This window comes from Mytilus edulis, chromosome 8 (assembly GCF_963676685.1).
Source record: "Mytilus edulis chromosome 8, xbMytEdul2.2, whole genome shotgun sequence".
NCBI classification, from domain to species: Eukaryota; Metazoa; Mollusca; class Bivalvia; order Mytilida; family Mytilidae; genus Mytilus; species Mytilus edulis.
This window is the reverse complement of record NC_092351.1, coordinates 30,581,783-30,604,062: the sequence shown is the minus strand read 5'-3', so window position 1 is coordinate 30,604,062 and position 22,280 is coordinate 30,581,783. Positions and strand designations below refer to the sequence as shown.

The 22,280-nt window shown below is 32.0% G+C and overlaps 1 protein-coding gene across 4 annotated transcripts in view; it reads left to right on the top strand.

Moving 5' to 3' along the window:
• The first annotated feature begins 3,261 nt into the window (after nt 1-3,261).
• The window catches only part of LOC139485319 (sodium- and chloride-dependent glycine transporter 2-like), a 43,190-nt gene continuing 24,171 nt past the window's right edge, over nt 3,262-22,280 (top strand). The window contains exon 1 of one of the 4 annotated variants that reach the window (XM_071269737.1): nt 3,262-3,586. In XM_071269737.1, coding sequence (XP_071125838.1) covers nt 3,563-3,586 — 24 coding nt within the window. In that variant the 5' untranslated portion in view covers nt 3,262-3,562. Of the gene's footprint in view, nt 3,587-4,463; nt 4,841-10,845; nt 10,959-14,864; nt 14,883-22,280 lie in introns of those variants that run through there. The other 3 variants (XM_071269736.1, XM_071269738.1, XM_071269739.1) reach the window with 3 other exon arrangements.

The following is a 22,280-nucleotide window of genomic DNA, read 5'->3' as shown; positions in this document are numbered from 1 at the left end:
TAATCATCATTATGGTTATTTAGAGCAAATCTGACAGGTGGCAAAAATGTTAATCAGATTTAGATTTATCTGCCCTGAAAATTACAGACAAATTTGAGAATCCGTTGTTGGGTTGCTGTCCCTCAGTTTGTAATTTTACGGAAATTTGGCAGTTTTTGGCTATCATCTTAGATATCATTTTAGTATCTGATAATATATAATATCTAATACTATAAACTATGATTTTATCTTATTTTACATGATTTACAAAGCATCAGTAAATACAGGTGAGCGACACAGGCTCTTGAAAGCCTCTAGTTTATAGTCAATACTAGACTGTTACACTAAAAGCAGCAATCGTAGTCGCATCAATAGGTTCCAGGGAACCATTTACAATTTTTTTTTATAGAAAATACCAAAGTTCAGCCATCAACACCAAATTAATGATGGATGTAAATAACCATTAAAAATGTTCTAAACTTTGGCTAGGCAAGGGTTGCGCAACATTATAATTAAGACAAATTAGTACTCAAGATACCCGTTAAGTAGATAAACAAATGGAATTTAAAAGAAGAAAGTACAATTAAAATTCATTTAGATCGAACGATTACACCGCTCTATAATATCTGTAAATATACAAGTAAAACAGTAAAACAGTAAAACAGTAATATACAAACAAAGGTGCATGCGTAAGGACAGCAACTTGTATTGAGCCCCCTCCCCTTAGTACTCATAAATTATAGATTTTCCAAATCATATCTTAGTTATTTGTACCATTTTTATAGGTATCGAGCGGTACGTTTGTAGTTAACATGTCTATTCAGAGTAAAACTATGGCAAATTGGGATACACATGGTACAAATAACTGACACACACACACACACACACACATATATATATATATATATATATATATATATATATATATATATATATATATCACTGAAGAGACATTAATTGTCGAAATTCAGATCTGGTGTACAAATTTTTGCACCTCATGTTTGTGGTATAACATCTTTGCCGCAAGTTTATTGTTTTCTATTTAGTATTAAATTAATATTTAGATCCATTTTGTTACATCTTGTGATCAATTTATTTGGCAATCGCCAATGGCAGTCAGCAGGGTTTAAGAACACCAGTTGTTCGACCTGTTAGTCAAATGCGTTTTGTTAAAATATACTTTTTCACTTTTTGGGTCTTTTTGAAAATTTTGTTTGTGCTATATTTAGACCCTTCTACAACAAAATTTGTTTTACATGCACACGTTAAAAAATTGCGATTTTTATCCAACGCAATCATAGGTTTGAACGTAGTTTTCAATTTAGACTTGTATATCCTACATATAACGTGATGGAGGCTTAAGTTACCGAAAACAGAAATAACAAGTATAGTACTCTTATTCGAAAATCTTGCCGTGATATGATCACTACGTACAAAGTGCGCATCGGACACAAGATTGATTTGTTTAGCAGATAACATGCGGTAATGTCTTCATTTATTCTGCTTCGTATATTTATCGTCGATCGTCCATAAGCGAAGTGTTGCATTATATTCATATGCAAGCAATAATATCCGACTTAGAAAACAACAACTTGTAAATCAACGCCGAAACCTGGAAATTATAAAAACTGTTGTTTCAGTAGTCCCCTAGTTCATGAAGCAAGTTCTTGATTTGCACTTTGTACATAGGATGAGGTTATTAAGTTGTTTAGTTTGGTCCTTTTATTGGGGCATGATCTATAAAGCGTTAGAAGCATTACTTTATTTGGTTTTTTTTTCTTTTCATTTTAATTGTAGCTGAAACTGATGTTAGGAAGATAAAGAGTAACACCAGACGTCCATTTTGCCGATAAACAAAGACGGAATAGATCTTTTGAAAAAAAAATGCATAAAAGCAACAAAAACAAGACTTACAAAGAGCATTATTAATTAATTGAACTAGTGCTAAAGGAGGCAACACAAACATGAGAAAAATGGTTGTGTTATATGTATTGTTTATAGTGTTAGAAAATCAATTTGAAAATGCTTTTTTTCTTCTTCAAGAAACCGTTTTGATGAGTGACAAAATTATTGTATTAGAAGGTGACTTTAATAAAATGTTTTTTGTAAATGTTATTTTGTTCTTTGGTTGTATTTTTTCACATGATGAACAAACTTGGCGGAATTGTTATTTTATAGAATGGATTGTTAGAGGATCTTACTTAAAAACATTGTTTAACACGTAAAAAAAAGGTGATAAAATGCAAGCAAATACAAACTTTTGTTACAATTTATTTTCATCTAGTGTGAAAATTGTTTTGTGAACAAACTTTCCTTACATTAAAATTCATAATTTTAAGATTTTAAATCTCTGTTTTGAAATCGTATCATCATCTACAGATCTCCTTGAAGCTGTATTGTCATTTGATGTTGAAGATGCCGGTGAGTGCTTCATTGGAGAGAGTAATTGAGTTCGTTTTGGAGTGAGGGCTTTTTGCGGCGTGCACGGGTGCTTTTGAAAAGAACATGGTGATGAACTTTGAAGAAGTTTGACTGTTGGTGGCTTCGGGAAAATCTTTTATAGAAGTCTACTCTATAACTTTCCTCCATATTTCGGTGCATTGAACCACAGCCTTGACTTTTTCCGACCATGACGGTAAATGAAGAGGAAAAGAAATAATTTTCCAGCTTTAAAACAAAATATTTAAAGTCTTTTTTTTACTTTTTATGAAATCAAAAGCACATGTCTAATAAGACTAAAAACAGACAAAATGAAGTACCTTCAGTTTGTATAATGTGTTATCATAATAAAATAGATGTGTTTGAACTAAAAATTATCACATTAAGACCGATTTATATGCAAATTTATTCTATTTTTTATTAAAAGCCTCTACCCATTGAGACGCAAAATCTGGCACCCCGAGCGACACTTTATATTTGATGAAAAAATAGTTTCAAAATCAATTAATTTCAAGTAAGAAGCTGGTACTTGGTAAAATTCCATGATAGGAATTCAATTCTATATAAAACAAAAACAAAAATGATACGGGAGGAACTCGTCTGAAGTAGTTTTTTATCCAGAAATTTGCATATGAAGCCTCAAAATCTGCAACACGGAAAACTAGGTAGAGGTGTTTGAGGAAACAGAGAACTAAAAACGACTGCTTCTGCATGCTTGAAGAAGAAGAAGATGCCCTTCCTTATATACTGGTAAAGTGCCAATGAGACAACTCTCTATCCAAGTCACAATTTGTAATGTAAACCAGTATAGGTGAAAGTTCGGTCTTAAAGAGAGCCAATGATGACTAGTATCACCATTCAAACAGGAAAATTAACGGTCTAATCTCTATATAAAATACGAGAAACAAGAAACACTTATGAATCACATAAACAAACGACAACTACTGAACATCTGTTTCCTGATTTAGTATTTACACGGATCGGACTTTTAATTTTTCTTTTAATGTCAGTTTAATCGAAATTCAACAATGATAGTAAAAACAAAATATCCATAAAAAAAACGTTGAATGAAAATGATAGGAACCTTCGAAGTATTATATTATAGGACTACTTTTATATTAATTTTATATATTACCAGGACAAAATGTTGAACATTTACTCAAAAGAGGTAATGTGGCCACTGTATTAATTCTTATTCAAGTGCGTACACATGAAAACATGTTGTCTGATAAACAGTGAAAAAGTTCTTTAACTAAGGTATGCATACTGTAGGGGAGTTATAAACAGACTTTAAGCATACTTTTTTGAAAGAAAAATGAAATGAACCCAGCAGTTTTCTTTTAACTTAATGTTTCGCTTTAATGATGCTCTCTTCTTACTAAATAATTTAAAGTTTGGTGACTACTTTTAATTGAAAATTCGCCTCATTTATTGTCTTTCATCTAGAAGTTGACAATGAGAGTCCCCTGAGATCTAACCTTCATACTTTCATGATTCGGCTACCCATTTCTTTGATATTTTGTCATCTTTTCGGAATCCTATGGTTTTATCCGTAAAAGTGTCTCTACATTTTTACCCATTTACCCAAGGTTTTTTTTCTCTTCATATTTTCATTCCTTATATTTTAATATGCCATTTTTGAAAATCCTTGTTATTTTTTCAATTAGTGGCCAATTTTAAATGAATGAAAAGTCTTGAGAAAATCGTTTCCCGCCAAATTCTCAATGGCCTCAAAAAACAAGTACACTGACCCGTACCTTTTTTCATTTGTTTTAGTTTCTCTATTCAGGTTCTACCTTTTAATAACAGTCATTTGAAATCCTTGTTATTTTGAAACTGTGTCAACCGATACTAGATAAACTAACAGATATGCTGGTAATTGCAATCGTTTACAACGATGGTCTGTTTTAACGGTTTTAAACATAAATGTCTTCATCGAATGAGAATCGATTTATTTTGTTCAAAGTTAACTTCACCTTTCAGAATATAACGCTTAATGCATAATTAATTACATGCTTCCCACCCGTCATGCTTCACTGTAACACATAGTTGAGTGATAAATTAAACACAGCAACCATTCATGTGTACCTTCATGACCTTAATAAATATCAATACGTTTATGAATGTTGTGTTTCACTCTATATAGTCACAATAATGTAATATGAAGCATTCCTCAGGTGGTCAATAGTAGGGGGAAATGCTTGTAGGGATAGCACACAACTGACTATATATACATTGCCAACAACTTGTAAGCGAAAACGATTCCAACGTGTGATTTCGGCTGTAAATTGTTGACACTGTTCGCATATAAAAAATCAGAATTTATCAGAAATTCCAAATGGTTATGAAAAAAACGGACATGGTTTATACATCAGTGCAAGAACCCGGCGGCACATATAGCAATAAATGTCTAGAGAATAAGGTAAGGTCTTTTCCTTTCATTATTTCAATGAGTCTATATGAAAAAAAAAGGATTCAGCGTAATATATACAATGTTCGTGAACATTCTGTTCTTTTATAACCAAAACTGTGTATACTATAGACACAAGTTTGGACATCTCTTAAAGTTGGGCATAAAGTTAGGACTACACGAGAGGTGTCTTATGATGGTCTTATGATAGGCATGGTTATTCATATAAAATAACACGCAGTTTTTATATTAATTTTGCAAAATATATCTAATTCTTATCCAATTGTCTATTCTCCATTTCATGCTCACAACTAAATCTTTCTTGATTGAGGGATTATCATGATTTGTCAACAATAAACATTCGATCTATTAATTGTTATCACGAGTGCAAGATTTTATTTTTTTAAACCGATACGGGGACATATTGAATACAACTGTACAAAAAAATGTTATAATTTTTTTCCCTTTTTTGTAAGTTTATATGTATATTAGTAAATTATTAATAGACTATTTATATTCTAGACCATATTAGTATTTGGACCGTACGCGTACGATCCGGACCGTATGCGTATACTCGTATGATCCGACCATACGCGTACGGTCGGACCGTATGAGTATACTCGTACGTTCTAGTACGAACTGGACCATATTAGCTAATCTTAGGTGAACATTTATTAAAAAAAAAATATTGATTTTTAGAAATTTTGATTAAGTGAACATTTTGCTATTGGCAATTAAGTTCATATTTAATTGTCTATATGAATCCTATATGAATATGGTGCCGCGATTTGGGGCTGCAAAAATTTCTCATTTATTAATGCGATTCAGATGAGGGCTTGTAGGTTCTTCCTTGGTGTTGGTAAATATACACCTAATCCAGCTATTATGGGAGACATGGGGTGGATTCCAATATTTACCATACTCAATGGAAAGTAATGGCAAGACACTGGCACAGATTAGTAAAGATGGAGCCAGATCTTATAAATAGGAAAATATTCATATGGGCAGATGAGGTCAGTCTGAAACATAGAACTGTGAAAACTTGGAATTTCATTGTTAAAAACCATTTCACGGCACTTGAATTGGTTGACTTTTGTAATACAAACGCTAATATTAATAAAAATATGTTTATTGATACAGTCATGTCAAGAATGACCTGTTGGTGACCCTCTGCTGTTGTTTTTTATTTGGTCGGGTTGTTGTCTCTTTGACACATTCCCCATTTCCATTCTCAATTTTATTGATAATTATATTGAAAATTGGAAAAGTATTGTTTGTTCATCCTCTTCCAGACGGGGATATTGGCGTAATAAATAAAGAAACTATGATATTTTTAAGCAGGATTAGTTGTTGAAAACTACTGCAAACTGTTAATGAATTTTTGTGAAAGAAGCGCCTTTGCAAAATTTAGATGTGGGGTGGCTTCTATTAGACTGGAAACTGGGAGGTATGCAAATTTGCCGCTGGAAGAGAGATGTTGTTTTAATTGTTTTAATACTGTCGAAGATGCATATCATGTTATTTTACATTGTCCTGTTTATAATGATCTTAGACAAGTTCTTTTTACTGAGTCTTTTAAAATTGATGAATATTTTAATAGTCTTACAGATTGTCAGAAAATGGTATTTTTATTTTCGAATCAAGATATTATAAGACTATATATGTGCCAAAACCTGTAATTTTATTCCTAAAAGACGCCGAGGAGTTTTATATTGTAAATAATAATTAAATACTTTTCTTGTATAATTTTACCATTCAGGTTTAATATTTATCTTTCATTTGCGCCGCTTTCCTTTTTTCATTTGCGCCGATTTTATATTTTCTCCTAATTAGATTTACAGGTAAGTCAATACTTGTACATGTACTATACTATATAATACCATTGGTAAAATCTGTTTATAAATGTTGTTCACTTATGTTAAATTAGTTAATTTTGATTTATATTGTTCTGGAACTTCGTTGAAACATGATGGACACATTGAACACTAAAACGAGCCGAGGAGTCAATTCTTTAATCATCGACGGCCATATATACCGGAAGGTCAGTCTCCTGAAACATAACAACATATCTTACTAATGTACCATAAAATCGTGTAAAGCCAGAGTCACCACGGATTCTGATAGGCTGACTAAAACACAGAACGAGCCCGAAAGACAGAGGCTAAAGAACTACGGGCACGGTCAATGAAAAAGTCTTGAGATTTTTCTTGTATGACTTCTTCTATCTCCCCGTGGTGAGCAGGGGAAAACAGTTAAAATGATTGACAGTTCATTTCATTTGTACAAGTGGCTAACTGAAGAGGTCTACAAAATCAATTTAGCTTGTGATTTGGCTTCGCACAACTAGACTCGTACATATCTTTATTTACATGTTTTAAAATACAGTTCTCTGTGTCTATCTAATAATAAACTATCTATCTGTCTAACAGTCTAAACCAGTAGGTTACCATATTAACATACAAGGGCACTCTGTCCTACTCAAAATTTACCATGTGATTAACAGTTCCTTTCCTTACTTTTAAAATTCTTTTCATATAATATAAATACGATTTTTCTATATCTTCGCTTAATGAAATGCACTGGCATAATTCACAATACTTGTAACATAAGTATCAAATAAAGATAATAAGTACAAAAGTTTCAATATTAAAAATTCCTCATAAAATTTGCTAAGTAAGCCGAAAGGAGCTTTCTGTTAAGTTAGTGTCTTTTGTGTTACAGTAAATAAACCGTTATAATTAAACAATAAACCCAGGTAAACAAATTCATTACATACTTCTATTACTTTACCATTTTTCGTTATCCACATACATCTTACGGTCCAAAACACAAACACATTCACATTTTTGTTCTCTTTATTTCATTTTTACTTGTCATAATGAACTCACCCGCGAAATCGCGGGCATATGCAGCTTGTAAACTGTTGTAGGATGATTTTTTGTAAAAGATATTATGTATGGAGAATTTCATAAAAGGTATCAAAAGCCCTCTCCCTTTTTCCAAAGTCCGATATGTGTTTCCTTTCTGTTAAATTCAATTATTTCCGTGTTTCTGGCGTCAGACCACAATAATTCTTCTCCTTTGCTAAAATGCATCTTTAAATTTGGTAAAAGTCAAATTAAGTTAAAAATTTGCACCGCTTCAAACATGAAATAAATGTAACTGCTTATATATAGACCATTATTATTCTAATAAAGTATGCTTCTAGGACAATCCATCAGTGCTTTTTCTTTTGAGAGCCTTATTAAAAGAGGGACGAAAGATACCAAAGGGACAGTCAAACTCATAAATCTAAAACAAACTGACAACGCCATGGCTAAAAATGAAAAAGACAAACAGAAAAACAATATTATTATAGTACACATGACACAACATAGAAAACTAAAGAATAAACAACACGAACCCATGGTAGGATATGAATCTTGTATAAAAGAGGGACGAAAGATACCAAAGGGACAGTCAAACTCATAAATCTAAAACAAACTGACAACGCCATGGCTAAAAATGAAAAAGACAAACAGAAAAACAATAGTACACATGACACAACATAGAAAACTAAAGAATAAACAACACGAACCCCACCAAAAACTAGGGGTGATCTCAGGTGCTCCGGAAGGGTAAGCAGATCCTGCTCCACATGCGGCACCCGTCGTGTTGCTTATGTGATTACAAATCCGGTAAATAGTCTAATTCGGTAGGTCAAATTCATGAAAGGGAAGGGGATTGTAGTTACGACGTGAGGAACATATCCGATATCATTTGTGAAATGGTTATTCCATAACGGTCAACCAACTCGTGTATAAATGACTAAGACCGACTAAGGCTAATTTGAGGGGTAATCGGAGGGGTCCTGATCCCGAAATCCAGGACTTAAAAAAAATGAAATCCCGAGATGCAGAATTTAAAGAAATTCATATCCTGAAATCCCGAAATCGAAAAATATGTTCCGGCATCCCGTAAGGATCAATCCCCAAATCCCTAGCTTAAAAAACACCCGATCTCGACGTCCCGAAAAAGGTCCTGCCTCCCTCTAATCTCTACCCTACTTTCATTTTTGCCAAATCACTACTGTCACTTTCAACAATAAGTTTGTATGCCCCATTTATGGGCATTATGTTTTCTAGTCTGTGCATCCGTGCGTCCGTGCGTTCATTCGTTCGTTCGTTCGTTCGTCCGTCCGTCTGTCCCGCTTCAGGTTAAAGCTTTTGGTCGAGGTAGTTTTTGATGAAGTTGAAGTCCAATCAACTCGAAACTTAGTAAATATAGTGCCGATGTGGCATCCGTGTACTATGGACACATTCTTGTTTCCACATGTTTTACTTATTTTAATATATATGCAACTGGTATGATCCCTTAAATAGTAAACATTTCAAAGAAAACAGCAGACAGAATACTGAGAGTCTCTATATATTGAAGTAGTATAATCGTAGTTTACATGTAGATAAACGCGAAAAATAATTGTACACTATAAGGAGGTATACTAGTTGTAGTTCTTGCGACCTAAACACCATGATATGGAGAACGTTCTGATTAGCATTTTTTTCAGTTTTGTTATCTATCAGACGATTGGTTGTACTTGTGCATGTTTAAACCAGAAGTCTTTCCTATGACTAAAAGTCAGTCTGATGACGGAATCAATATCCGGCCTCTTTTTTTGTCGTTTTACTCCAAAAATAACTCAATCTGAATAATCATAAGAATGGATAACAAATGCGACTATGCATGTTACCTATAGATTAGACACAGAGACATGATGATTAATTAATCGTGGAAGGAAGTGAAGCGACACACAAAATGATGTCTTCTCGTTCAATAGTATAGATAATTATACACAAATGCTTTTAACAAGATATCCTATAGATTTTAACTTTCAATTGTTCGTGTGATTATAATCCATGTCGGACGTTTAAATGCATGAAGCGTGATGGCAAATGTATAATTGCTCACCTGGATACAATCATGCTTACATTTCAAAAGTATCAACATTAAACAACAACTATAAAACAAATTCAAAAACAATTGTCTACATTCCGGAAAGCCGACTGCATACCGTGTACAATACAAATTATCGACGCGGCTGGAAAATGACAGCATTACGGAAATACGACTATATTAGCGATATCATGGAAGTTATATTACTTCCGAGGCGATATTAAACAAGCTAGTTCCCTGAATTTTTACAGTTTTTGGCTCTGACGGACAACAAAGCAATCGGCAATCCTCGGGTGACTCCGCTACTCTACTTGAGGTACGGAATCGACCGAGCTGTGACGAATGACAACAAAAGTGACTCAGATACCCGTATATGGCTAGGAAGAGAATCAGCCTTCGATCAGGGACTTTCTATACTTAGGAGATAACTGTATTGTATTTTAAGCTCCGACGGCATCAATTGGGGATTTGATGGTCGCAAATTAAGTTTACTGGCGACGCGTTAGCGGAGACAGTAAACGGGTATTTGCGACCATCAAATCCCCAATTGATGCCGTCGGAGCTTAAAATACAATATTGGTATCTCCATTCTAATGAAACTGACAGAAAACAACGTTAAAACATGTATTTAAAATCTGTCATATGCCGTCTGCGCTTGCGCGTTAGTCCCATAGCATCAATTGTCAATTGATGCCATGTAAATAAGTGACGTTATCCAATCAAAATGAACGTTACAAACGTTGTTGCATTAGAATAACCATTATGTATGTTAGTATAGAAAGTCCCTACTTCGATAGACTAGTAATACAGACAAGAAACCTTTCGATTTGGTTTCAATATGTCAGTTGTTTGAGATTGGTTCTAAAAAAATATTCAAATGATAGACCATTTCAATAAATTTCACAATAAGACAAAGTGTTAAGTTCGTTCAATAATATACATAAAATGTTCACTTTTTGTGTTTTATAATCGGACGTAGTCCAAATAATTATGACGTCTGGCAAGGCTATTTGACTAAATCGGACGTAGCGTGTGCCTCCGTCGTATCTGTTTATAATTTTGTACTTAGTCAATGATGTGAAGTCTTTTGCACCAGGTGAGCAAACATATACATTTTTCAGACTTTTAAAAGTTTCGAGTTTATTATTACAATTTAAGGACAGTTGTGAACATATATATTGAACTCCGACAGAAGATGGTAAGAAATTTTATTTAACATCTTCGTATAATTTGTTTTTGTACATGTATTTATTATGAAAAAAGGCAGAACAAATAAGGAACATATTAGTGCCATTTCCGGAGCATTCATTTGATTTCACGCCGTGATGTTGATTTTACTTTTACTTTCAGATTTTTTTTTTAATCTTTTAAATTATTATTTTTTTGGAGTTTAACTAAACATATGTACTTATGGTAATACAATTCATTTAATAATTACTAATTTTATTTCTGGCCTTTGAAAATTATTCTAAAATGATTATGTACGAGTCTCATGGCTCACATAAATGTTAATATGACTTAAAATTGAAATCATAGATAAAATTGAGGTAAACTTTCTGATAATGTACATACTGGCGGAGCCACCCATTTTCCAACCATATAGATCCCTATACAAATGCATTGATCGTCAAAAAGTTAGGGGGAGGGGTTCAAACCCCCGTTACCTTCCCCTTAATCCGCTTAAATAATGCTTTATCTAAAGCCCTTTGTCACCAACACACGTGAAACAAGAGATAAACATACAAAATAAAAACATAAGCTCTAAGAAATAATTAAAGTGACAACTCTGAAATGGATTATATTAATAATTACTATACTTCATAATACTTGGATTTCAGGACGTTAATATTTGCCTGATTGAATAAGGTAAAATAGAAAAATAAATTATGCATACTTAGTTCATTGAACTGGAACCAACAAACCAATCGAACATGAATCCAATAATACAGTCAAACTAAAGGTTTAACCTCAATCTAATTGCAACAGAAAATGTTTTAGTTCTTATCTATAGCATTAAGACCCAAATATACATAGACAAAGTCCCATAAAATCTAACTTGAGGAAAATTCAAAATCAGCATTTTAAATTTCCTATGGAAATTAACATTGGAAAGAGAAGATAACTCCGCAAAAACGAGTCTTTTTTTCCTCAGCTTTTGGTTGATTTTCTTAAAATTGATGTAAAGAATGATACTTTGATATGAAAACAGCTTCGGAGTTGTTTGTTATACTCTTAAGACTGCTAAAATATCAAGAACCAATACATTTTGCTGAACAGAAGCGGGAAAGTTATAATTTTGTATCAATTTGTATTGCTATTTCTGCCGTTTTTGCAGAGTTATCTCCCATTTCAATGGAAATCTCCATAGGAATTCAAAATCATGATTTTTTTAGTCTTCCTCAAGTTATATTTTGTTGGACTTTTTTTCTGTGTTTAGTTGGAGTATAATGCTAAAGATGTAAACTAAAAAATCTCCTGTTGCAACTACTTTAAGGTTAATAGGGTCAAATTTATGCTAGATTAACTGGATTATAAGTAGTTTCTTTCATATACATTTTTTTTTATCTGATATGAATGTCGCTGAGTGCAAAACCTTAACACACATTAGTTTACTCTCTTGTCTTCAACAGATATTTTGGGCTAGGAAGGTTTTAATTAAATGTTTTTTGTTCAAAAAGTAGAAACTTGTTTATGATATATTGTTTTATTTGCTGGTTCTATTGTCACGAGTTCTAGTTCAATAGTGATGCTGTAGTAATTGCCACGAGTTCTAGTTGAATTTATTATAATACTGATAAAACAATCACAATTTATGTATAATAATTGATCAAATATCAATATTTTCTACACAGGCAATTCAATCAATAATTGTTTTTTAAAAATAAAATGGTTGATTATTGGCAAATAATAAACCACATCTATGTTTTGTTACTGCTTGACAAATGCTTGACAAATTCAGTTGTCACTGAAATTGAGTTTACCTATAATAATAATCTTTCCTGTCACAAAATACAACTTAATTGCACCGTGGATAAATTATGACGTTGTTATTGGTTTAACGCCTTCACGTGGTGACCTGCTATGGATCCGTAGGGGGTTAGTACATTGTAAAGGGGTTTGTTTGACTTCACGTCTACTGAGGTTGTATTTCATTCTTTTATTATTTCTCTACAAAACGCGACAGGAAAAGTCCGATAAAATTTGTTCTACGATTCACTACTGACCCCCTCAACCCTTTCAATTTTACATTTTTTTAACACTGTTATTGATTCCGTATTGCGCATATTTTACTAACCCTCTAAGGATCCGTAGGGGGTGAGTAGCGAACCATATAATTACATTTTCCTGCGTTTCAACGAATAGCGGGAAACATTTGTATTAACGATGCGTATGGACTTTTCTAAATTAATCACGTAAAAATTTTCATGTGCGGGAAAATATTTTCTACAGTCGTCAAGTTTATTTTTTAATTTTACATATTTCAGATATGTAACATTTTTAGTTTTAATTCATGTTTCTGCTCATGATTAGTTGTGTTTTGTTTCGAATAATTATCTATATTCCATTTTTTTTATACTGTCCAAGTATACCTCTGGAGTCTTCCGAGCAAACGGTTTGGACCAAGTTTCCAACTTTTTACATATTTAGTATTTAATGTAGTTTGACCGAGTTGACTCGTTTTGGTTGGTTGTTCCTGGCCGCCGGATCGTCGTCGGAAGAAAGAGTCTTTGTTATTATTTGGTATTTAACTTAAATATACAGCATATATCAGCATTCAGTAATCATTTATAATTGGATTGAATTATTTATGTATTTATGCTTATGAATTTTATTTTCAACTTATTAAAATCCGGTGTCCTTCAAGCTGTCTTGGTTGTCGTAGGGGTTGAGTAGCGAACCATAAAACTAATCTTTACAATCTAACGCTCGGGATATAATTCTAACATAAAACTGTCTAGGACATTATAAATTTGTAACAAATTCATGCAATGAGTTCATGCATGAATTATTTCTTTTAAAATTAATTCAAAGCAACTAACAAATCATTACCTATTTATAAGAAGCTATAAAGAATAAATTATACTGTATTATAAATTATAAATATTTAACACAATAATGCTCTTTGAAAATTGAACCAGAGACATATGTTTATGCAGTGTATATATTGTGTACAAGATGTAAGTTTGTACAAAGTATAACTTGTACAAGGTTTTTTGTGCAAGTTATAATTTTTTTGACACATACTTTCTTGCACCAGGTGATACAGTTTTATCTTCTAAAATGTACTAGTTTAATGTTTTAAATTCAAATTTATATACGTCAACCTAACAGTTAGTGCTAGTCTCGTTGTCCTCAAACTGGAAATGAGCATACCTGAATGGTTTAAACTCTAATTTTATTTTTCTCCTTATACCATATTTATACCCATAAAAAGTCTTTTTGTGGTCTTATAATGTTTTTGTATCAATGCTCAGTATTAGACTGTATAACGAAGTTGTGAAAATATGACAGAAATTTTCGGAACAATGCATCATCCATTTGTGTTAAGCCGTTCATAAAACACTGATAAATTATAATTTGTACAACATTACAACTTTTACACAACATGTATATATGTCTCTGGTTGAACAAAGAATTTCACCAAATAAGTTGTTTTTACAAGTGGCTTTAAATTTAATATTTTTATTTTAGAAGAGCATGTTAAGCTAATAATACTTTTTAGTGTCATACCGTGGAAATTTTCAACGGCTTAATACCAGATGCATATGATACCTTATACTTAAATGTACTATCCACACGAAAGCATAAATCAAAGTAACTACACATTTGTCAAGCATTAAATCTAACATAGTTAAACATTGCAGCGATGTTTGTTATACATTTTATTTGACATATATATGACAACTCATCAACCTGTTTTAATTATATATAATAGGATTTTTTGTTTGTTAGATGTTTTGTTATGTTCCAGAGCTGGGTTAATCACTTGTACTTGTATTTGTTTATTATTGTGTAATAAACTATGTAAGTAAAACATTAGACAATCATTTCTATACCAAGTTGTTTTAAAGTGTAAATAGTAACATTAGGGATATTTTCTGATAAATTCACCTAAAACATGGTAAGGTAACCTTAATGCTGGTCATTACGGAGTACTGCCCAGTTTTCACGAAGCAAATGCGTGACATTTGGCCAAAATTTTAAAGATTAGAGAGAAAAAACAATAATAGACCATATGATATGCCACCGAAAAATCTTTTAATTGCAAGAGACTTTAAAGCCTCGTATTAGGTGGTATTAAACAGATATTAATTGAGTGAGGGATTTTTTCGCAGCGTTGAATACCCATTGGTGGCAAAGTGTTGTTTTCCGCTGTTTGATAGAGTTGTTGTCTCTTTGGCACATTCCCCGTTTCCATTCTTAGCTAATTGTTAATTTGCGTTTTGCCCGAATAAGAAGCCAAGGCTCCGTTTTTATGACCGTACCTTGACCTATAATGGTTTACTTTTATAAATTGTGACTTGAATGGAGAGTTGTCTCACTGGCACTCATACCACATCTTCTTTGTGTTTGTTTTGTTTAGTTAATATATACGATAGTTGACAGACTATCGCATATTTCTTGGGCAGTACAAAAGAGCAGGCATCTTTAACTTAAAATTTCTGCTTATGAAATTTTAGGAATAATAAACGAAGAAATTTGGTATGACTCCATATGAGACAACAACCACCACAGATTGAAATAACCATGTTTTAACTTCACAAACAAATTCGAGAGGGTAAGAGTAATAGTCCAAGCCGTCTGTCTGTGGATAAATAATGTAAGCGCATCCTCCTGAGCCATTATGTGGATTTAAAAAAAGATTTTACCAAACTGAGATTTGTGTAACAACTTTGTACATGTATAGAGGTGCATGAAGGAACACAATTTTTCCAACATTTGAAAATTGAGATATAATCAGCAGTGCAGTGCTTTTAATTTATACTTCAACCAGAAGAAATTTAGATTTTCATGATGAAATGATAATCTTTTCATATATTTAAGGCTAGCTATTATATTTCAAGGATTATGGGGTACCTTGTGTAAAAAAGTATTTTCGTATATTTTTCTTGAACATACATACAGAAATCATTCAGTCAATTAAGTTATTATGATATCATTTCTTGAAACAGCAACGAAATTAGTCTTTTAGAATTTTGGCATAAGAGACTCCGTATTCGATTTTGACCTTTTTGATAAACGAGCTTACTAATTTATAAAGAACAAATTATATTTTTTATCTTCTTTGTTGAATTATCTCTCTATTTTTTAGTGATCTATTTTATACAGCATTACCAATCGTAAATCTTTTCTACTGTCAAAGAGGCAATACAATACAATTGATGTCTTGTTGTAAGAGTACCAAACAGAGCAAGCATCTTGGTAGTGATCTTAATGGATGTTGGAATAATATTCAGGTTCCTCTTATAAAGCTTAGAGTTCTTTTCTTAGGTATCTTTCGCCCCTCTTTTGTGTATGTGAACTTCCTATTTAAAGTTAGAACGGATTGTTACTCCCATATATTTTACTGTTGTTACATGTTATAAATGGGGATTGTATAATGTGTAATTGAAAGTAAATGAACGTGATTGTTTTCTTTTTTTCTTTTTTTCGGGGATTGAAATAATATTACACTCATTTGGTGGGTATTCAATTTTCCACGTAGCGTACAATTGCAATGAACCCAATTTGTCAATCTTTTAATACGGCGCAATAAATACAATTTTCAAATGCATGACATTGACTAAAAAAACAAACAGTTATTTGCTATATTTAGGAAAACATAATTTAAACATGTTGTAATGCAGTTAGTATACAAATTTGTCTCGTTGAAAGCTTTTAAACATTTTATTTTTTAACCAACTTGAAAACCCATAATGGATGCGAAACAGAGCAGTTTCCAAGTAGTTTACAAAATAACACCTCATACATGCCTATTATTAACATTTAATCATTCTATTTCTAAAAATCTATAGAGCAGAAATTTTATGTTTTTATCAATAATTTATGCACGATAAACTATTGAATAAATTATGCACTTGCAAAATATAGATTACAAAAATATACGATCATGACAAAACAGACAGAAGTATTGAATACACAAAAAATACATATAAATATGTTAATGTATAGTTTTATTGCAAGTGCCACCCACTACTGACGCTGCTTGGTGCACACTCTTTGCAAAATCCTTGATACGCAATTGAAAGTAGATTTCTAATATATTCTAAATCTACCATCTAAACTTATATTTCGAATTCTTTCCCAGGTAGCACAAAAACACTTTTTTGATATTTTTTAAAATATATTGCAAAATGTCACCAAAATATCATTCAAAAACATGTTTTTGACGTGATATGTCTGGCTTTACTCATGTGAATAGCATATTTTCTGGAAATATTTGTTCTGAATGTTTAAAGAGCATTATTTTTATATATCTTGATTTTATATTGAAATAACATAATTTTGATATTATTCAGTGTCAATTGAAAATATCCAGACAACATCTTTCAAACATCTGGACAAAATATTCTTCTCATGTCTAGGATATGTTTTATGGATGTCTACCAAATGTTTTTTAAATACAGTCTGTCAACCATATAATTACCCATTTTAATGAAATGTTGATGCATTGTATAGAATGATTATAAGACAACTCATGAAATCTACTGGTAGATATTATATATATTCAGTAATTTCACAACTGTCAAGAAAATGCACTCCTGTCACTAATCTGTTGATTTGAAATAATATGAAAAAAATGAAAGTATATTCAAATTGTATTTGTTGTTTTGGGCTGGTTTTAAATATTTTATGTTTGTGCATAAAATTATTCAATCATTTAGGTAAATACATTTAAATGACTACACAGATTTGAAAATGTTAGATAAAGAGAATGAAGAGCACAATTTTTTGTCAGAACGTTGGAATAATATAAAAAAGTAAATTTTCAATTATGTGGTATAAATTTTCAATTATGTGGATAAGTACCTAATACGTTGGCATATTGTTGGCACAATGTTGGCTTATATTTCTTTATTGGCATGGAATATCAATGATATTTTTTTATAAACACTGTTTTAAAAACTTTGAATAAGGCAAAATACAGAGAATTTTCTGTTCTAGGCACAGATTATTGTAGTCCTATTTGGTATGACTTTATCATTTGAATTTTTACTAATTCCTCAATGCTCGTCAAATACAATAGCTATTCGCTAGATAATTTTTCTTTTGACTTAATTGGAATTTTCATCTAAGTTAGATTAGAATTGTTAAAACTCTTCTACCAAAAATGAGGAGACATTCATATTAATCTGATTAAAAAATTATATAAAAAAGTATTTCCTTTTTCATATCAAACATGGGCTTCACACAAATATCACTTACAAACATTAGAAAAACATTTGTCGTACATCTTACAAATATCAATTAGAAATATTATGTAAAAATGTTTATAAAATATTTCTTTTTTCATATCAAACATGTGCTTCACTCAAATATCACTAACAAACATTTGGAAAACGTTTGTATCAAACATCTTACAAATAGCTAATTATCATATTATCTTAAAATGTTTATGAAACAGTGTTTAACTAATGTTTTCTAAATAAAATCGAACAAATATGTTGTTATGTTGTTATTGAAATATTCATTAGATATTACCATTTTTATATTTTTAATTAGGAAAAGAAAATTATATTGATGTTACATCAAACAGATATTTTATTATACATCAAACCTATGCTTTACATAGATATTAATAAAAAATGTTTTATGAATATTTCTTTTACACATCTAAAAAATATATATATATTAAATGTAATATAAAAATGTCCATCAGATATTGATTGACTATTGCAAAGAAATATCTGCTCGACATACAATTGTTCTCATTTATAAAACTGTCTATTTGACGTTTTAATAACATCAGCAAAGAATATTTATTTATTTATTATAAAAAAATATTTACAAAAACTGTTTTTACATTAGCAATCAAACATTGGGATGAAATATTATTGTTAGAATATCTTTCATGTATAATTTCTGATGTAAAAAAAATGTCTATAAAATATTTTTTGGTAAATATTTTTGACAAACATACATATAACCAGTCAATAATATCATGAAAATATTATGTGTTAGCTGGGTTATAATTCTGGCATGTATATTATTTCTGCCTTTTATATAGATAAATGCATCTTAATTTCTTATTTTGTATAAGTTTTTATACTGGTCATAAAAACAATTTTATTCCCAGGGAAAATAAAAAAACAGTGGTTATGACTTTGTCATTGTCAAAAGTAAAATATTAAAGCAAATGAAAAACTATACGTAAGGACGGATAGCCTAAACACATTCTAATAAAATAAAACATACTTTAAAAAATCTAATCTTATTCCAATGCAAATTCTTATAACCCCCTTTAATCATTTAGACATATTCATTTGACTGGCTGCTCAAATGTTACCCCTAACCTTTTCCTTGATTGAAGTATTGGTATATCTTAGAACTGAAGATATTAGAAACTTATACTGCTTGTAAACACTAAATAATAACGTGCTCGTACAGTACTGTTATATTGAGCTCGCAATTTAATTATTGCTTCGCATATGTCCATAACGGGGCTTCGTAGGATACGAACGAAAATGAATTAATCCACAGAAATGTATTGTAAAGTTACCCCTTATATTTAAACTGTTCACCATGTAAATAACATTCTTATTTTTACATAAAGAATGTTGATATATCGTTTATGCCCGTGTCACACTGTCCCGATTTTTATATACGATGAACACCCGAATGCGAAAATTGTAAGTTCGTACGAAGTTGGTCCCGATCTCGTTAAAATACCAAAAAGTGACCGAAGCAAGTACGATGAATAACGAAGTCTATACGATGGTGCCGAAATTATATACGATATCAAAAGATGGACATACGAAGTTTAACCGAAGACGGGTATTTAAGCTTCATATCTCAGCCGAAGCCTACACGATGGATCACGAAGGCTACACGATAGATTACGAAGGCTACACGATGGATTACGATGATGGCACGATGGCCATACGATGTCTAAAAGACGTCGTGTACAGCTTACGATGCATTTAAATTATATGCCGAAGGCCTCACGCGTTTTAAATTGTTTGATCAATATTGAATATATATTATATTGTACATTTAATTTGGTATGGTGTTACTTGTTACGAATATCTTAAGCGCTATTGAATTTAAAGTTCAAAGGTCAAGGTCACAGTGGCAGTTGTAATACAAGGCAATATCACCCTTGTGGACACTCTAAAACCAATATGCTTCAAAAGATTTTAACCACATTTGGTATATTTATTGTTCCTCCTTGTAATGATCTGGCATTTTTTACGTTCAAGGCAAAAGGTCAAGGTCATGCAGATGGACTTGTTTTTTTCTCCTTGAAATAGCATAATACACAGGAAATTGGTTGCTCATTTTTTTACCTGCTGGTTCTAAAGACAATATTAAAGGTATTTCCAGTTACTGAATGTTTTGGTTGATTTCTAAAAAAATAGTTTATGTATCAAATATGCATATTTAATTTACCATTTTCTGCATGTGTCATATACAAATATAGTGTCCATATTTGTCCCCAATATGTTACAAACGAGGGGATGCCACGCTCGGCATTGCCTTGTTTGAACTGTAAAATAGGTGCACTAGTCTGAATAATCACCAATAATTATTCCCATGTTGACTGATCTATCTTAAAGGTAAGGTAATGGGTTCGTTGATCCTTTTTATTCAAAAAGAGTTCTTTCCAGGAGAATATCATAATAATATAGACAAAAGGAAGGATGTGGGGAAAGCAATAAATGCGGCAAAATATGACATATAGAAAACAAAATGGTTATGGAGTAAACATTCGTATGACAACAACTCAGACGATACATAAAAAAATCAGAATAATGAAGAAAAAGTTGGTTTCCCTATATACGTGTACATGCAGTGTTGGTGTACGAGGCGCGTTTATGATTTTCATTATGTTACTTGATATGAAAAATTGACAAAAAAAAAATTTTACTTGTAAAAGTAAATCCTGAGCCTGTAATAGATGCTCTTCTTGTTCCATTTGGATTAATAGAAACAACGCTGTCGCCTTTCTTGTTCTCATAGAATTATATGATATGAGCTCCATGTTTTGTGAACGCCTTTCTTAACTGTCGTATAAGACTGACCAGTGCATATCGCGCATGACACTTTAAATGTATTTTACCGCGAAAATTAACTTACATTTAGCTGGATTTATTGCCGTCGTAGTTCCATCTTGTCGCCTTCGTACTTTTATTCGATGGCAACACGACGGGATTACGAGGTCTTTACGAAGTCGTGTTGCCATCGTTAGACCTTCGGGTAGCTTCGTGATTCATTCGTGTAGACATCGTAATGTCAAAACTGCCCGATGGAAACGATGGAAATACTAATGCAATACGATGTTCAAAGATGCATTCCCGGTGACATTACGATGGTGAGGATGGTGATACGAACTCAATACGAACCCTCAACATCGGACGCACCTTCGGGGATTTTTTAACATGTTAAAAAATTTAGAACCCTTCCCGAAGTTGTCCCCGAAGGCTAGAAAAAGTGGCCGATGGTTCTACGATGGTTAAAGATGGCACTACGAATAGCCCGATCTGGATACGATCAGTCCCGATTTTGTAAATTTCCATAATCGTGTTGCCATCGGCGTAAAAATCGGGACAGTGTGACGCGGGCATTACTGAAACATCATTCATGTTGAGGTAAAGAGGTATGAGATATACTGCCTAGAGAAACCCAAGTTTCATCTGTGTACAATGCATTACTGATCGTTATTGTAATACATTTAATAGTTAAGAAGTATTTCAGTATCTCAGTAATACGCTGTGATTAGCTGTGTTATGTTAAATTGTGCATTCGTGATTGAGATCGAGAGAGCAAACGTGGTGATCTATATGACATAAAGGGGTATAAAAGGCAAAGCTATTTAATAGTGTCAGATTTGGATACTAAAAAATTCCGAAGATATTTTAGAGCTTATTTAACCAAATTTATCTCTGAAACTGACATAATCAATATGCTTGATTTTTAAGTTGACAACGTTTCTGTTGCTATTGGTGGATTCGATTTTTCATCAAACAATGAGCATTCCAATGAGAACCGACTGTGATTCTCTTCTTGTCGACTTGTTCCTTTTATTCATGAAATGCAGGAACTTTTAAGGAAGAAAGAAAAGAAGTTAGCAGTATCCTTTAACTTCACTCTCCGCTAAAAAAATTATTCTCCCACTAAATAATCAAACTTTGGTGACTACACTGTAGGTTGAACGCATCTATCCCATCGAACCTAAGATAAAGGATATAACAGATACCTCATATCTTGTCTTCCATCTAGAGAGATGGGCCAATGAAAACAAAGAGTAGAGTTCAGCTTCCCAAATGTAAACTTTTAATTTCTATGTAGCAACATTCCA